This window comes from Argiope bruennichi, chromosome 1 (assembly GCF_947563725.1).
Source record: "Argiope bruennichi chromosome 1, qqArgBrue1.1, whole genome shotgun sequence".
NCBI lineage: Eukaryota > Metazoa > Arthropoda > Arachnida > Araneae > Araneidae > Argiope > Argiope bruennichi.
Window position 1 is genome coordinate 85565541 of NC_079151.1, and position 16770 is coordinate 85582310.

The 16770-nt window shown below is 29.2% G+C and overlaps 1 protein-coding gene across 3 annotated transcripts in view; it reads right to left on the minus strand.

The window, feature by feature from the left end:
• Positions 1-16770, minus strand: part of LOC129960521 (membrane-associated guanylate kinase, WW and PDZ domain-containing protein 2-like) — a 113641-nt gene that overhangs the window by 43908 nt on the left and 52963 nt on the right. The window contains exon 1 of one of the 3 annotated variants that reach the window (XM_056074122.1): positions 5137-5343. The exons of the other annotated variants lie outside the window; for them this stretch is intronic. Coding sequence (XP_055930097.1) covers positions 5137-5287 — 151 coding nt within the window. The 5' untranslated portion in view covers positions 5288-5343. Of the gene's footprint in view, positions 1-5136; positions 5344-16770 lie in introns of those variants that run through there. 3 annotated transcript variants of the gene reach the window in all.

A 16770-nucleotide genomic window follows, 5' to 3' on the forward strand; every position in this document is an offset into this window, starting at 1 on the left:
AATAAACAATATCTGCAAAAGAATGTGAAAGTATAGAAAGCACTAAAACACGAAAGGAAACCATCAATACGGTAGGTGCAACCTATATTTTCTAACTAATACAAATTTCAATGATTTAGAGGGAAAAAAAAATTATCACTATTCAATAATATTGCTGTAATATATTACAGGATTTTCCGGAAATTGAGCATAAATCTTCACAATATCAAACTATGCCTAGTTATGGAAATGACGCAAATTATAAAAATAAAATTTTTAATAGAAATTTTCTGAATATTCAATTTTTAGAGAACTTCTCTCGACGAAGATTTTTATAACAAGCATTTAAAAGCCAATAATAAATATTTTGTATTCAATTTCAAAATAAAAGTTAAAGAAAGCTTTAATTTTTTTTTCTCGAAATTTCCAATTAATAATTAGTTCTGAAATACAACATTCGACATTAACCGTGTTACATAAAGCTTTTTCCTTTCTCCCCCCCCCCTTCTCAACAATGGCCGCAAATAGATTTGCAGTCGCCGGTAATATAATTCTCCAGTATTACAGAATTGTTAACATAATACCTACAAAGAGAAATATTTGGGTTTGAAAGGGGAACTGTATTCCAGTGGGTTTGTCACTGGAACGTTACGGGATGTACAAATCCCGAGTGCTATGGAATATTAGCGGATTTAAGACCATTTAAAAAGCCAAATACGGCGATGGGATGAAAAAAAAAAATCATGAAGGAGGCGAACTTAAATTCGTTTAATTATAACTGATTACTAGAAGAGGGGTGAAATAATTATATTATGGGCCGGGAATCAATTAACTTCATTATGTCACTACTTCTCACTAGAAGTTTAGTTAGGACGGGTAACTTTGCTTAAAATTTAAGAGGGTAAAAGGTCTAGTAAAAATTTATTTTACTAGAGAAAAAATAAAAATTTCCCAAAATTAAATCTTTAACTACGCTTATTTATTATTTAAAGAATGCCTATTTTCAAATGGCACATCAAAAGTATATTAGGTAAAATTTTGTTCCGTCCTTCGGAGTTAGGTCCAAATTTAAATGGAGTCTTAAATGCCGTACCTCATTATCGAATAAACCTCATCCATCTCTCAATTGTTTCGAGCAGCATCAAAATGAAACATTTGGCAGCAATCCATCAAGTCTGAAATTTGAAGTGCTTCAGGTATCTATCTCATTCTAAATCTTGAAATACACACACGCGATGGAGACACAGAAACAAAAAGATTTATATTTAATTGTATACAAAAGGATTTTTTAAACTTCTAATGACACCTGCATTTTGAAGATTTAAAAAAGATTCCCAACCTCTAACGCGATATCATAGCAGAATAATATTTTAAGTTTGATTCGTCTGTTTTTATTTTATTTTTTAAATTTATTGGTAATTATCAAACAGCAATAACGTATCGCTAAAACATGTATGAATATAGGATCAGCAATTATAACAATTATATATATATATATATATATATATATATATATATATATATATATATATATATATATATATATATATATTAAATTACTTAAAATAATCAAATAATATAATAAAATTAATTTTTGAATATTAAAGGAACGTCAAAATAGTTTTTGAGCGTTAATACATGTCGAAGTCATTGAGGAAAAACACTAAAATTAATTTAATTTTCAATTATTTTTTTTCATTTATTTATTACATATTTTTATTTAAAATTTTGAAAAACCTTTTATTTAATAAGTATCAAATTTGCTAAATCTAGATCCAATAGTGTGCCGTGTAAAGAGAGTTCTGAATAATTTTTTTCATAAAGCATGTCGCATTACGCGATTTACAGAGAACATGTCAATTTGTTAACTTCACGTTTAAACTTGATTCACGACACTTAAAATTTACATATAAATGGGAAGCAGACAATCAAATATTAATTGATGATAAATAACAATTCAAATATTAAAAAAAATTAGATACCCATAATCAAGATAGTTTTGGCTATTATTTGTGCTTACTAATATTGCAGAGTTTGACACATTCCACCAGACTTTAATATTTCCACAGCTTCAGAAGCTCAGGTAAATACATATATTTCGGGAATATTTCTGAGGATATAGCATTTGGAAAGAATTGTTGGATCACCTTTAAATTAAGTCTTCGTGAGGCGAAAATTACAGTAATGTAGACAGATATTTAAGAATTTAAATGAGATGAAAATTTCAATAATGTTTCAGTCTAAAATATTCTTGAAACATAATCAAAGCATATTAAATTTAAAAGCAAATGAAGTTATTTCACTTTAAAAGAATTTCTAATAATCCAATACTGAAAGTTTACGAAGAAAAAAAAAATTAATTCTAATCTTAGGGCAACAATTTCATTGTATAAGAAGTGTGGGTGCGTTTAGTATTAATTATGTGATATAAGCATCATATCCTTTCAATGATTGAAGAAATAAGGAAAACTTTATCTACATTGCTTTATTGCAAATATTTAAATAAATCACAATTAGTCTAAAACATTATGATTGATAAAGAGTAAAATCGAAATTATATAATTAATGCTCGTATATTACTGAAAGGTTTTCCTCAGAAAAAGGAAAATCCAAAATTTTTTGCAGGATGGAAGTTATCCACTATCATAAATTATAGAATATCTTATCAATGTTAAATCATAGAGGACAGCTAAAATACATTTTTAAAATTTTTAAAATTTCAAAATTCTTTTGAAGTCCACCTTTAAACATTTCAGTCCATATCCAAACACTAAGATATTCTTTGTATAAAAATTGTATTCAAGCAATTCAATGAAGGCCACAGAAACTGAATATATTATGTGCCGCTAGATCAACGCAATTGATAGCTACCCACATTAAGGCTTCCTCTTCTTATAATAGAATAAGCAAAAAATGGTGCACTTCATTAAAATTCTGAAAGCATATTGAGACCTCTATACTTATTATACACCCACGTGGATTACGGCGTCAAGATCTGGATCACAGGTTGCCCAAACAGTTGTGATTATAAGGAAAAAATATGCACCTGTAGTAAAAAGCAGGAAAATATTACACATTCGACAGGATAACATCAACGATGACACTGCCTCACATTTAGATTTCAAGAAAATGAATAATAATAAAAACGAGCTGTGACAATTGTCTGTTTTGAATGGCGATTTCTAACGCATTTAATATAGAACAGTTCCCACACTTAGAATTCTTTAGAAAATACTATCATATCTATACCAGACCAAAATAAGTAATATTCATTGTAATAATTTTCAATAATAGTAGTCAACATAATACCACTATTTGACAGTCCTACTAAAAATTACATTAAGCACAGTTGTTTAAATTATCATTATAATTTCGATGACACAATCGTTTAATCCACTAGAAGGATGGCTTGACATAACTAAATTATCGGAATTTACGGCCCCCTTTCAGCTTATACAATATATCTGAAATAGAAATGAAATAAAATCTAGTTGGTTCGATGTTTAATTTTAAGAATAACTATATATGGTAATTTAAAAACAAAATAAATCTGGGAAAAAAATCCGATATTAGTATAAAAACACAAGACTACTCGAGTTCTACAAATAAACTTGCCATTTTAATATAAAATTTTATAAATTAATCCAGAATGCATTATATCAACACAATCCCCCAAATGCTATTAGTTGATTATTCTTGTATGAAACTTATACAGCCTAAAAATGATAAAAATTAACCTCATTCACTTCATTTGTTACTGACTGGTATAATATATATACGCTCACAGACGCAGTAAAAACTTCGCAAATGTAGAATAAAATAATCATGTTTTATTAACGACACGGCGACAAATTGCTCAAATTAAAAATTTGTAATGTATAATGCAGAAAAAAAAATATGTAAAATTCAATTTTTAGAAAAGCATCTCCACTTCTTATGACTAAAAATAATAAGATCTACGAAAAGAATATATATATACGTAAGACTCATAATGTGTGCCAACGAGCCGACAGACAGCATTGAGTATTTTCAGACATATTCTCAAAACAGAAAGAAGAAAGCAATTCTGAAGCCAATTGTTCAAATGTATTGACGTACACAATCCATAAATAACTCAATGAGTGACATGCAAAGAAGTTAAAGACACACAGAAAACATATTTATACCACCGTTGAAGTTCGACGAAACGCTTTTAAGAATAACGATCATGTTTTGAAGTAAATTTCTACCCAAGGTTTCAAGAAGATGTGAAGAAAATTGTATCTCTAGAAGGCGGGGCGTGGTGTCAATTTATACAACACTATTTCTTTTTTAAAAATTTTATTATTATTTATTAAAGTTTTAAAATCGCAATAAAATTCAATTAAAAGTGTTTCGTATAGCTTAAAATGCACCTAATAATTTTTTTCCCCTTTCAAAAATAGACAGCTAACAATTTACACCGACATTTCATCCAAGATTAATAATCTTCATTTTTGATTAAATAAATGAAAGGTTCGAATGCACGTATTTGAAAATATACTTTCCAGACCAATGAAACTACAATAGCAAGGCCAATCCAACAGGCCTTTCTCAATAAAATTATAATAAATATCCCAATAATACATTAATTATCCTATTTATATTAATTTATATGCAATTCTATAAGTATTTTTCAGAACTAAAGCAGTGAAAGGCGAATATTGCTTTAAAAGATAAATGTATGGGTAACATGCAAAATGTTAAACACGATTAGGCGCTAATAATTTATCTTTTTTTTATCCCACACAAGTCGTCACAATGCAACCTGTTCAGTCGCTAATTGTCAAATGATTTTTTTACACATAAAATCATTTAAAATTATTACTTACAGGATCTAGATGTGTAATCCATATAGCTCTACAAGAACTCGAATGTGACAATTACACATTACCATTCGTGCATGAATTATAAGAATCCAATTCACACTGAGCAAATACTCCCGCTCTTGATACGATACATCAGCACAAATGCGAACACTACATTAGTGAAACACAATGATTCTTTGATGGCAAAAGAAGAGAAGAGGGAGGTGCACAAAGGACCTTTTTGTCTAATAACTTCCTGAGAACAGTATATGCTCATCTAATACTATTCATTCGTAGGGGGAACAAAGAGAAGGGAAAAAATAACTGTTACCCAGATGTAAGTCGTCTGCTTCTTGGTACAGAACGTCAGCTGTGTCATCGATATCTTTGTACTCCACTTGGTAAAGGGGCTTCCGCTCCGAACTGTACTCTCCATTCCGCAAGACACCACAGAAGAGCAGACGGCGGAATACCTGTAGCATGCCTCACTCGCTCAACCATCAACACACCCGATAACGGCACACACAAAAAAAACTACTAGTAAACATCGTTTCACGTAACCCAAACACAACGAGGAGAACCTTCCGCGAACCCTTCCTGCACTGAATGGAAAACGAATCCGGTTCTTGGCGGAGATGCAAGAAAAAATAAGGGAACAAGTGAAAGCAAGCTGGTGTTATTGGGCTTCCATCATCACCCAGCCTAGAAGGGAAATAGCGCCAAAAGGAAGTTAGGACGCCAAGAATTATAACTTTTGCTAATTGGGAAGAGTTGGGGGAAAGAAGGGGAGGGAGAGGAATAATATTTCAGGTGAATATGTGTCAGGGTTGGAAACGCTTCTTGAGAAATCGAACTTCGCGGAACGATGGATTTGAGTAACTACGAGAGAAAATTTTTCTACCAAGTTTCAAATATTCCGTAAGTAGCAACAAACATATGAAACAATTATAAATATTAATCTAAATCTAATTAGAATTGTGTATATGATCGAAATACAAAATTGAAGCAAAAATTATATTTTATGCATATTTATATTTAAATTTCAACGAACATAAGAAAACTTAAAATTTTCAATACCCCAGCCAATCACTAAAAGAATAATAACAAATACCACCAATGGATATTAAATGTTCATTTCTTAAGAATTGAGTATTCTACTGCAAATAGGAAATGCAGGGAATGGGAGTGGCTCCATATGAGTTTGCTGGAGAATTTGATAGTTTTTGTGAGTTGTCAGTTGGAGAAATTTTGATGTTTTAATTGATAAATAGAAACTAATCTAACTACACATAAAACGAGTAAAGAATGTAAACGAGTAATTTTGGAGTCGAGTAGATCACATTAATTCTACGCGCATTGAAGCCTAGACCATTCATTTTCAAAGCAAATAAAAATAACCGACAGTATAGATTGTCTATACCTATGTGCGTGATGAATAAAACAATCACAGAATATGTTTAATGCAACAGGTCATCATTCATTTGAGCTATTGACTTTCCATACCATAGGACAAAGCCTTTCCACAGATACAGATATACGATACATTTCTAATCAATTTGGTGCTGTCATTAACATGCAAAATTTCACTAATCAGCTTTCATTTTGGGTTATCGACATGAAACAGTTTCGTTATAATAACGACCCGTTTCGGAACAAAGGCTATTTTCAGTTGAACCTTGGTCAAATAGTGAATGCGATACTGACAGCTCCTTCTCCAAGCTTTCATAAGTGGAGTCGAGTTTAAGAGCCGAAATAGAGACTAAATCACAAAGTCACTGCTACCTGCCAACAATGAAGAAATCGGCATAAAAATTTACAGCCAATGTTTTCAAAATTTATTTAAAAAAGCCCGTATGCGATTAAATTTCACAGTTAGAGAAATTGCAATCTAAAAACATGGTCTCCTTAGGTAGGATTGATTGTCTGTGTGTGTGGTGTGCGTGTATTTTATGATTCAAGATAATTAATATTTTTTATTCTTTGTTGTAAGACGAAATTGCAAACGATACTCGATTAGTCACTTCAGATAATAGGAAACTCGGTTAAAAGATATATTTGTAAAGTCTGACTTCTTTACTTTCGGCAAGACTTTTCAAAATTGTTCATTTGAAATTATAAAAGTAAGCCGCAACTGAATAAGTAAGTATCAACATTTTAATAACTCTTCATTAGTAATTATATTTTAACATGAAATAATTTTGTTCAAAAAATTGAGAATATTATTGATCTGTTATGTAATGGTTGCATTTTTCCAATGATTATTTAAGTTATACATATTTATAACGCTATTTTATCATGAAAATGAATGAAGTTTGCTCAAATCACTAGTGAAGTGCTTGCGAATGGATACTACGTCTTAATCCCCTTCCTCCCTAAATAACAACTTGAAATACAAAATACCGTAAACACTCACATTGTGAAAATCGGCTTCAATGCATTGACATGTTCTGATCACTAATTAAATAATTTTAATAACAGAAAACATTGGGTGTGGTCACCCCCCTAACCCGAAAATTTCTCGTTTACTCTCTATTAAAGGTATTACACCCACACTACCACCTTTTCGCAAAAAATGTCGACCTTAGAACACAAGTGCTCGCATCTTTATTTTCAAAGATCCGCACATAAGCGTTCTTCATCGAATACAGAAAACATAATATTCATTTCGAATGCTTTTTTTTTTCGACTGAACGAAAATCAAAATTTTGCATATTAGTAAAAAGATCACATAGCAAATTCGTTACGTGTTCGAGTTATAATGTTTACAAGTATGAAGATGCCCAAATCGATAGACGGTGAAATCTTTGACAAATTTAATTCAAAACTTTTATGCAGATCTGCAATTTGGTGAATTAAATTTGGTATACATATTTATCTTCTAAATTTTCACATTTTGTAATTATCGCTCTGTAATATGTTTTCGGACAGCCAGCCAAACTTCCTCAAAATGGATTTCATTCAAAATTTGATAGAAATCTAGAGACTGGGTATAATGACCAATTTTAAACCAAACTTTATCCGCCAAAACGCTTTTGAATTATCGTGTTCACAGATGGATATTATTCTAAAATCTCAACAGGCGGACAGAATTTAAAAATGTGTCTTTCGGTTTCAGAGATTTAAAATGTGGAGATCTATCAAAATCTCGATTTCGAATTTTTTGACGATTACAATATTTTCTCTTTGTATACTATTATCTGATAGACTCGATTAACAGATACCTGGATAGTTGAATTTCGCTGCAAACATTTCGTGTCAATTCCAGATACTTGAGCCTATGAATCTGTCAGACTTTAACGCCCCTATCGCGTCTTATGTCTTTATGGGACTCTATTTTACACGTCTAGGAGTGAAGACGAAGATAATACTGTAAGTTAACTGATCGTATCAAAGATAATCACACCAGAGATAACCCGCTGCATGCATCACCTTGCGGATAACCTCAATTGGCGTCAGTGAAGGAGAGAGAATCTCCAGACCCGTAGCCAGAAAAGATGAGCTCACATTGTCTGTCTGTGGCCTTCTTTCAACGCGGTGGGCACCTGGTAAGCGAAAGGACCACCCGGGTATAGAGAAGTGGCCTCAGGCCTACTTTCTTTTCTCTAGCGTTCACCGCATCTCTATCGTGAGCGAGCAAGAATGTACTGAATGAATGGCACGGAAGTTGATAGAAACAATTACTGTTCTCAATATTTAGAAGAATTCCGTTATGTATTGAAACTGAATAAATACGAAACAAGGTCACCAAAAGGTTTAGAAAAATAAACATTACCTACATATTTGTAGTGAATAATATTTAAATGCAAAAATAAAAAACCCATCTATCACATATTAATATATTATAAAAATTAAAGTGTTTTGTTCAAGATTATTATTGTTTCAGTTAAAAAAACACTTCCTTATTATTATTAAGAAAATATTTCTAAAAAATCCATCTATCACATATTAATATATTATAAAATTTAAAGTGTTTTGTAAAGGTTTATTACTGTGCCAATTAAAAAAAAAACACTTCCTTAAAAATATTTCTAATAAATGATTTCGACAATTGTTCTGAATGCACAACCAATTTCAGAAATTAGGGACCTAATATCACCTAATATAGAAATGCGTAAGTTGGTGAATATTTGCATGGAAAAATATAGCACAAAATTTCAACAACAGAATTCAAAATCAACATTGCTTTAAAAATAGTTAAACGAATCCTATGCGTATCGTTTTAATATCATTAATATATCTCTATAGCTAGGGAACGGAGGAAGTCCTGTAACGGCACTTAGGCAATTCGAACATTGAGTCCCGATTTCAACCTCGAAACTTCCAAAATCAGATATTTTTCAACGATTTCAATTCAATTTCTATATAATATCTTTATAAGTTAATATCCATGTAAATTGATCTATAAAATATTTAAATAAATAACCTTCAAGAGAATTAGTATTATATCACTTATAAACAAATTAAAAATCCTTTTAAACAAAATAGTAAAATCTAAATACGCTAATATGAAGATTGTCAGAACTGTCAGTTAATTAGCTGTGAAAATAATTGCCCAAACTAATCAGTAAAGGAATTTAAAAACATGAAAAAAAATCGTAAGAATCATTTTCCAAAATATAAATAGTACTTTAATTTAATGTATGTAATTATAATTTAATGCATATATATATATATATATATATATATATATATATATATATATATAATGCCCGCGAACATGCTATTTATAAATTAACAAAAAGCACAAAATTAAATAATCTTGAAAATATTACAAAAGAAAATAAATAACAGAAAATATAAATAATATTTGAGTTTCTAAAGTTGCAGGGTTCTAAGGCTCACTTAAGTTCTGGTTTGCTACTTATAGCAGCTGATTCAAATTGATGGCATCTGGAAATTTCACTGTATTGAAATAACATTTCCATTTTTTAAAATCATTATTTGTCAAAAAATATATAAATTATTAGGATTTAGTTATATATTCTACCCAATTTTCAACCAAAATAATCTTTTAACCCATATCCTATTTTTACTTCAAGGTACATATAGAATAAAAAGAAGACGTAGTAAATAAATACAGATAACATTGTAGGAATGTGGCACACGAATTGCGATGCATCTCAACAAAATGTAATAGCCAAATTAAAAGTCGTTCGAAACAATAACAGACAAAGGAAACAAAAAGAAGAGAAACAATTTATTTTACCTTCTAACGTACGATGATAGCGAAAAGAGACACGCATAAAGAATATTGGAATACATCTGCAATTATTTAATCGTAGACTGAGTATTGTGAATAATGCATTCGCGAAATTAGTCAGGCATGATTCAAAGTTAATAGTGGTTAAACTAAGATTATGAAATTTTGTTCACATGTTGCGAATTTGCATACCATGTTTCTATGTTATACCTTTGTGCATGTTATTTTTAAACGTTATACAATAATGCATTTAAATAAATAAATAAAAAAAAAACAATTTCTGTCTACCAATGTCAAAACAATTTCTTCAGGTCTAGTTAATAGCATTTATGTTAAATGTTAGTTTACAAATTAGTACTAATCTTTTTTTTTTACAAGATTTTGAAACCAGTAAAGAAGACATTTGATGTAGGCGAAAGTAGGCGGTAAGTTCGAATAACGAAATTTATTAACTTTTTAACTACGACATACAGCCGCACACAGTCAAAACGTAAACAACGAGTTAATCGCTTTTCTGGCAACTAATTTCAATAACGGTAAATGCATTCGGAGTGCAATTAAATCTCTTCCACCGTAGGCGACACAGCGTATGTTTGCACTTGCTGTCACCTCCGCCTCAATTATATAAAGCTCAGCGCGAACCTGATCAGATACTGTCTAGAGGTGGATATCAACAATACCAGAGATAATTACATTAAGAAAATGACTGGAAGGGCAAACAACTGCACGAGCTTACGCATCGAATCCATCACTGTCATGAGAGAAGTTGAGGACACAGGGAGAAAAAGAAAGAGGAAAAACTTCAAGGGAAGTTGCTGCATTACATAAGAAAATCTTTCAGGAACTGGTACAAAAAATCGAATTGAAAGTAAATCTAAATTAAAACTGTATACAAAATAACGAATGCTATAACGAAACCGATTTATTAATTTAAAGGAAGTTAGCAGAATTAAAGTTATTAAAGTGAAAACAAACACATCTAAAAAAATAACAATTACGACTCTATTCTGTTTTATACAGTAGCGGTTTCAACCTCTGGCTTTTAAATAAATTTATTAATTTTATTTATGCAATAATGATTTCCACAAATAACTATAAAATACCCGATATACATATGGAGCTTTAAGTTTGTAATAAAAGTCAAAACTTCGAGAGTTTGAAAAGCAAGGGGCAAGTATAACAGTGTAGAGTTAGGATTTTTTTTTTAAGATTCCAGCTCTAAAATAACAAAATCCTAAATAATTTGTAAACATTTCAATAACTATAAAAGTTTATCGAAAAGTGAAATTTCCCCAATAAAAGAAAAACAATAAGAATAGATGAAATTCATTTATCATCTTGAAAAATATAAGAAATAAAAAACTGAGTAGTAATTAATGAACTCCGAAAATCAGAGGGAATATATATCAAAATTTTTGAGTTCATCCAAAAGTAACTGCGTTCTCAGTGGCGGATTTCTAATTGGCCAGCTATCTAGGGTCGCAAGCAAGTCTATTAAAAAGCTTTTATTTCCCTATTTGTCAAATAAATAAGTTTGTAAAAAATACAACAAATTCCACGAATAATAAAATAATAGGATAATATTAACCCTTCACCAAGTGTAACTGATTAGGTTCTTACACAGCTTCATTACATTTCACTTTGTTATTACAATGTTTATAAAACTGAACATCTGCTTCAATAATATTGCATATAAATGTGGATGTCGGGCAATCTTGAAGCATGATAGATATATAAAAACAAACACATATTCGTAAAGTTAATAAATTAAAAAAATATTAATCTAAAATAAATCATTAATATGTTGAAAATGTGAAATTAAATTGACTATCCTATTAAAAAAATGGCCTCATATTGTGCATAACATAGGGTTGCAAAGTACCTTGCATGCACTTAATTATAACTAATTTCACTGCAAATAATAAATTTATTAATTAAGTTAATTAATAATGTACGTTTTAGAAAAAGGAGAATTATTTCGACACTTTATACTATACAATATACAAGATGATCGGTAAAGTCCTTTTAATCCCTATAAAGTTAAAACGGTCTCTCGTATACGGAAGTTACGTGTACATATAGTAAATTGATTATGCTGAACGTAATGAAACAGGTTGCAGCGCCCTAAGCGGCGAAATAAAGTAATTACAAAAAAATAACTAAAAAAGTAAAGGATATCAGCCAAAACGTCAAATTAGAAAAATGTACGCTATACCATAATAAAAACACAAGCAAAGGATTTAGAGATTTATCTATAAAATTAGAGGAAATATTTGTGATTAAAATTACGAACTTTCCGTGACAAAAAGGGTTCGTCTAAAACTGAAAAATATATTCTCCGGTATTTTTAACAGGGAAAAACTGAATGATAATACTGGAGAGCACTTTTTCAATTTTAGAACCAATCTCAAGGCACGGAAATTCATAATTTATCGTAAATATCTCAATTAATTTTATTAATAATTCCTGAAATTTGTGTCTATATCTTTATTATGGGTATAGCGTATATTTTTCCAATAGGACTGTTTGGTTGATATCCTTTATTTTTTTGAGTAATTCTTTAACTTCCTTATTTCACCGCTAGGGGAGCTGTAACCTATCTCAATAAATTCAGCATAGCTATTTTACTATAAGTGCAAATTATTACCCTAATTATGCATACATACAGAGACACACACTCATTTTTCAGTTCCAAAGGGAGCATAAAAGTGCGTTACAGTTCTTTTAACTGTATTTAGTCTGAAAATAAAGCTGTAAAATTAAATGCATTAATATTAATACAAAATTTTAAATAAAAGTTCTTTAAAATTACAGCAGTGTCAAAAATTGGCTGTAAAACTATTTAAAGACAGGAGAAATCTAGGATTATCATTCGAAACTAGAAGTGGAAAAAGAAAAGCTTACATTTTATTTCAACGCAAGTTTATTAATGACGGAAAGAAGTACCAAAATCTTAAATATTAAAAATCATTTGAAACATCAAATTTATGCTAGCGAGCTCGTGATTTGTACTACACGAGTCCAAGAAATTATTTTTAACAACATGCGTGTTAAGTACTTTTATCTTTTTCAAACATGAACAAAACAACTCATCTTAGGAGCACATGAAAAGTGAATGAAAAAGACAATCACGAATATGTATGAAGTATATCAAAAGCAGATATTCTTACGTAGTTACTCTGGTGGGATTTCAGAGACATTACATATTTCATAATTGATTAGAAAGGTTTAAAACATTTTTAATTATGCCAGCGTCGTCAAATGTTTAAATTAAATACCATTAAAACAGGTACTGTCGGAAAGTGCTAAAATGCGAAGTATTGCAGCTTCATCACGACTACGTTGGATTATAAATAAATTTAATCATTCATTAAAAAAAGGAATGCAAACGGGACTGGATGTGTTGCCACATCCAATACATTGCTGTTGACAATCATTTGTTTCATGGCAAATGCTTTACACGGTTAAACTTTCATTGTTTACGAAAATAGGAAATCGTTCTTTGAACTGATTTTCTAAATGAATATTACTTAAAAATGTTGAAAGACGATAAAAACAATGTGACGCACAATAACATTTAAGTGTTCTTGTGTACAAAGGAAATAAATAAATAAATAAATAAAATACACTGTCGTTCCTTATCAATACCACCAAAAGGGGGAAGGCACTACTTTTTAATTAATCAAATAGATATTACTTTGCTCATGACGATAGCCATAGGGTGTAAGGCACTTACTGGCAAGTCGAGAAGTTTACAATTATAAAACAGAATAACAAATATTACCAAAACCCAAAGAATTTGTTGACAGCATTTTGGTACCTTTCTAAGTTATAAGTTTTTTTTAATGAAATCTACAAAAATATTTATACAAATGAAATGTGTTGCAAAACTTAAAAACTATCAGACGGTTATAAATAATCCACAATGACTAGGGAAAAAGAGAGAGAATGCCATCTATTTAAAGAATGAAATCCCGCAACAGTTATATTTAAGGCAATTTACAAAGAATATTTGTCAATAAAAGAAAAAAAACAAACAATTACAAACGGAATAGAAAATTATTCACTAACACTGTATGAAAAAAGATATAAGAACATTAACTCTTTCGAGTTAAGAAATATAATATCATTTACTCACTCCTGTTCCTCTCCAAAAGTCGGAAAAACGTCGCAAAAATGGCGACGAATGATTTGTGCCGATTCATATATTCGGTAGCAAAATTACCAAAACACTCAAATCAAAGGTCAGAGGTCACGATAAATATCGAGAAACAAGGAGAAGTCAAATAACTCTATCTTAATTCCAGAACTGAAAATGTGAGGTGTTGATATTGCTTTTGAATCACCCCATTTCATCTCGAAACTTGGTATAAAACGCAAAGGTCATGATCTTTTTCCCGTTTGGATATGTTCTGTGAGCACGTGAAATACAAAAGGCTAGATTAACATGATCTAAGTTTTAAAAGTTTTTCAGTTTCCGATTTGTCGCTGCTTTTGTTAAATGACTAATTTTATTTTACACTTAAGGATTTGAGTAAAAAATAATGGACTTGCGAAATTTTAAAAATTAAATTTAGATAAGAAATGGTAATTGTATATCAGGAGTAAAACATTAGTTTTCTACACGAATCCACAGCTATCAGATTATGCCAACCACACCCTAGTTGAAATCAACCAATCAACGAAAACATTAATTAATCAAGGAACACATTTTGAAACTAAGAGGAATGAAATATTTTTAAGATCAGAACAAGGAAGAGAATAGAATTCCTAAACACTTTTTTTTTTAAAAAAAAAAATTTGTATTAAATACGTCATTTTTACTAATTTCGGAGTGGGGAACTTCTGCCATTCATATTATATATCAAAAAGCATCGGAATAAAAATACATTTCTAAATTCCTTTTATGTTTGGACACTGAAAATTTGGTCAACTATTAAAACAGCAATATTTAAAGTTTTATATAAATTACACAATTGTGCTAAATATAAACTGAAATTTGGTACATTTTCAAAGAAATATATAAGACTTAACCATGTATGTTCTTTTTTTAAAAAACTTCATAAAATGGAAAACTAATTCCTTTGTTTTAATAGTAGGGAAGCAAATATATTTAAGGCATTTTTTTCCCTTTTAAAAATAAAGTTGTAGCTCATATATAAAAAGGAATGTTTGTTAGCATATTTTTTTTTAATACAAATCTAGAACTTTTGTTTCATATTGACAACATTTGACACATGTGCTTTTCAGAAATGGAGGTTAAAAGACCACTTTTTAAAATTCAAAACTTAATTTAAAAAATAAAAACATTTTGGCATTTTTTTAACTATTTTAAAACTTAAAAAAAAACTTTTTTTCAATTTAATGTTTTTATTATTATTAAAAAATTGCAACTTAGTTCATTGTTCAACTAAGTTAAGTTGTAGCAAATACATTTTTTTTTTAATTTAGTAGTTGTAGAAGACTAATTCTATTGAATGAGTATTTTCCAGTCTTATCAAATCATAAAGGGAAATTTTAATTATATACATTTAATAATAATAATTTATAGACAAGAAAGGTAATAATATCCTGACAAATTTGGATAACTAGCTTTTCAATAAGTTAGAATATAAAATTATTAAATAATTTTTTAAAACCTGATACAATATTAAAATGATTTTAGAATGTTTGAAGTTTTTTTGCATACCTAATTAATTAAATATCTTTAAATTAATAAATTAACAAAATATTAAAATTAATGTTAACAAACAAATTAATTACTTTTAAAGCTGGTCTTAAATTTAAAGAATAATATAGAGAGGGAAGGAGTAGGAAGAAAAAAATAATCACCAATAATAATTATATTAATGAATACTTTTTGAAAAAGGTTGTTTACAAGAAGAGCTTTTACACTATTAATGCTTTGTTATAGGTAAATTACATCTGTAGAAATATAATCAAATTAAATCCCATATAAACAAATACGTCAAATAAAACTGGAATCGAGTAAATTTCAAATTATAATATGAAATAAAATTATATCTGGTCATTTTTATTATATCTTAAATATATGGACTGCACTTAGTGGCATATTTCCAAATAGGCTAATACCTAGGGTGCAAATCTGAGAAAGAATCGCAATAGGTCAATTTTCCAAGTTGTCAGATAAAATAGAAAAAAAAAATTATAAAATATTAAATATTTTATAAATAATAGTCAGGTTTTATATCTTTACCATGCTAGCTTTGCTACTACAATATCACTAAAAATAAAAAAATCTGCTTAAAATTGTCATAACAGGTAAATAAAAACAAATACATTTTTACAGAGTTAATAAAAAAACTAATCTAAAATAAAACATTGTTATGTTAAAACTGCATAAAAATATGAAACTAAATCTATTAGCTTATTACAAGAATGACTTCATGATAGGATTGAAAGGATTCATGAAAGGATTGCAAATTGCCCAAGACCACCATCGATGGAAAATTTTAAAAATTTGTATAATTATTATAATACAATTAATATAAAAAATAAATAATAATAATAGAATTAATATAAAAAATTTGAGTAAAAAAATGCATTAAGAGTAGCATATTTAATGGCTTTAAATATCTACAAAAATTTTTGTCATCGATCCGAAGAGAACTGGCAATTACAATTCTGAAGAGACTATGACTATTAAACATGCTATACTAAAGATATGTGTAATTTCCATGTATTATTTTATTAAATTACACATGGAAAGTATAAATTTTAAATATTCACGAGGTTTTAAAAGAT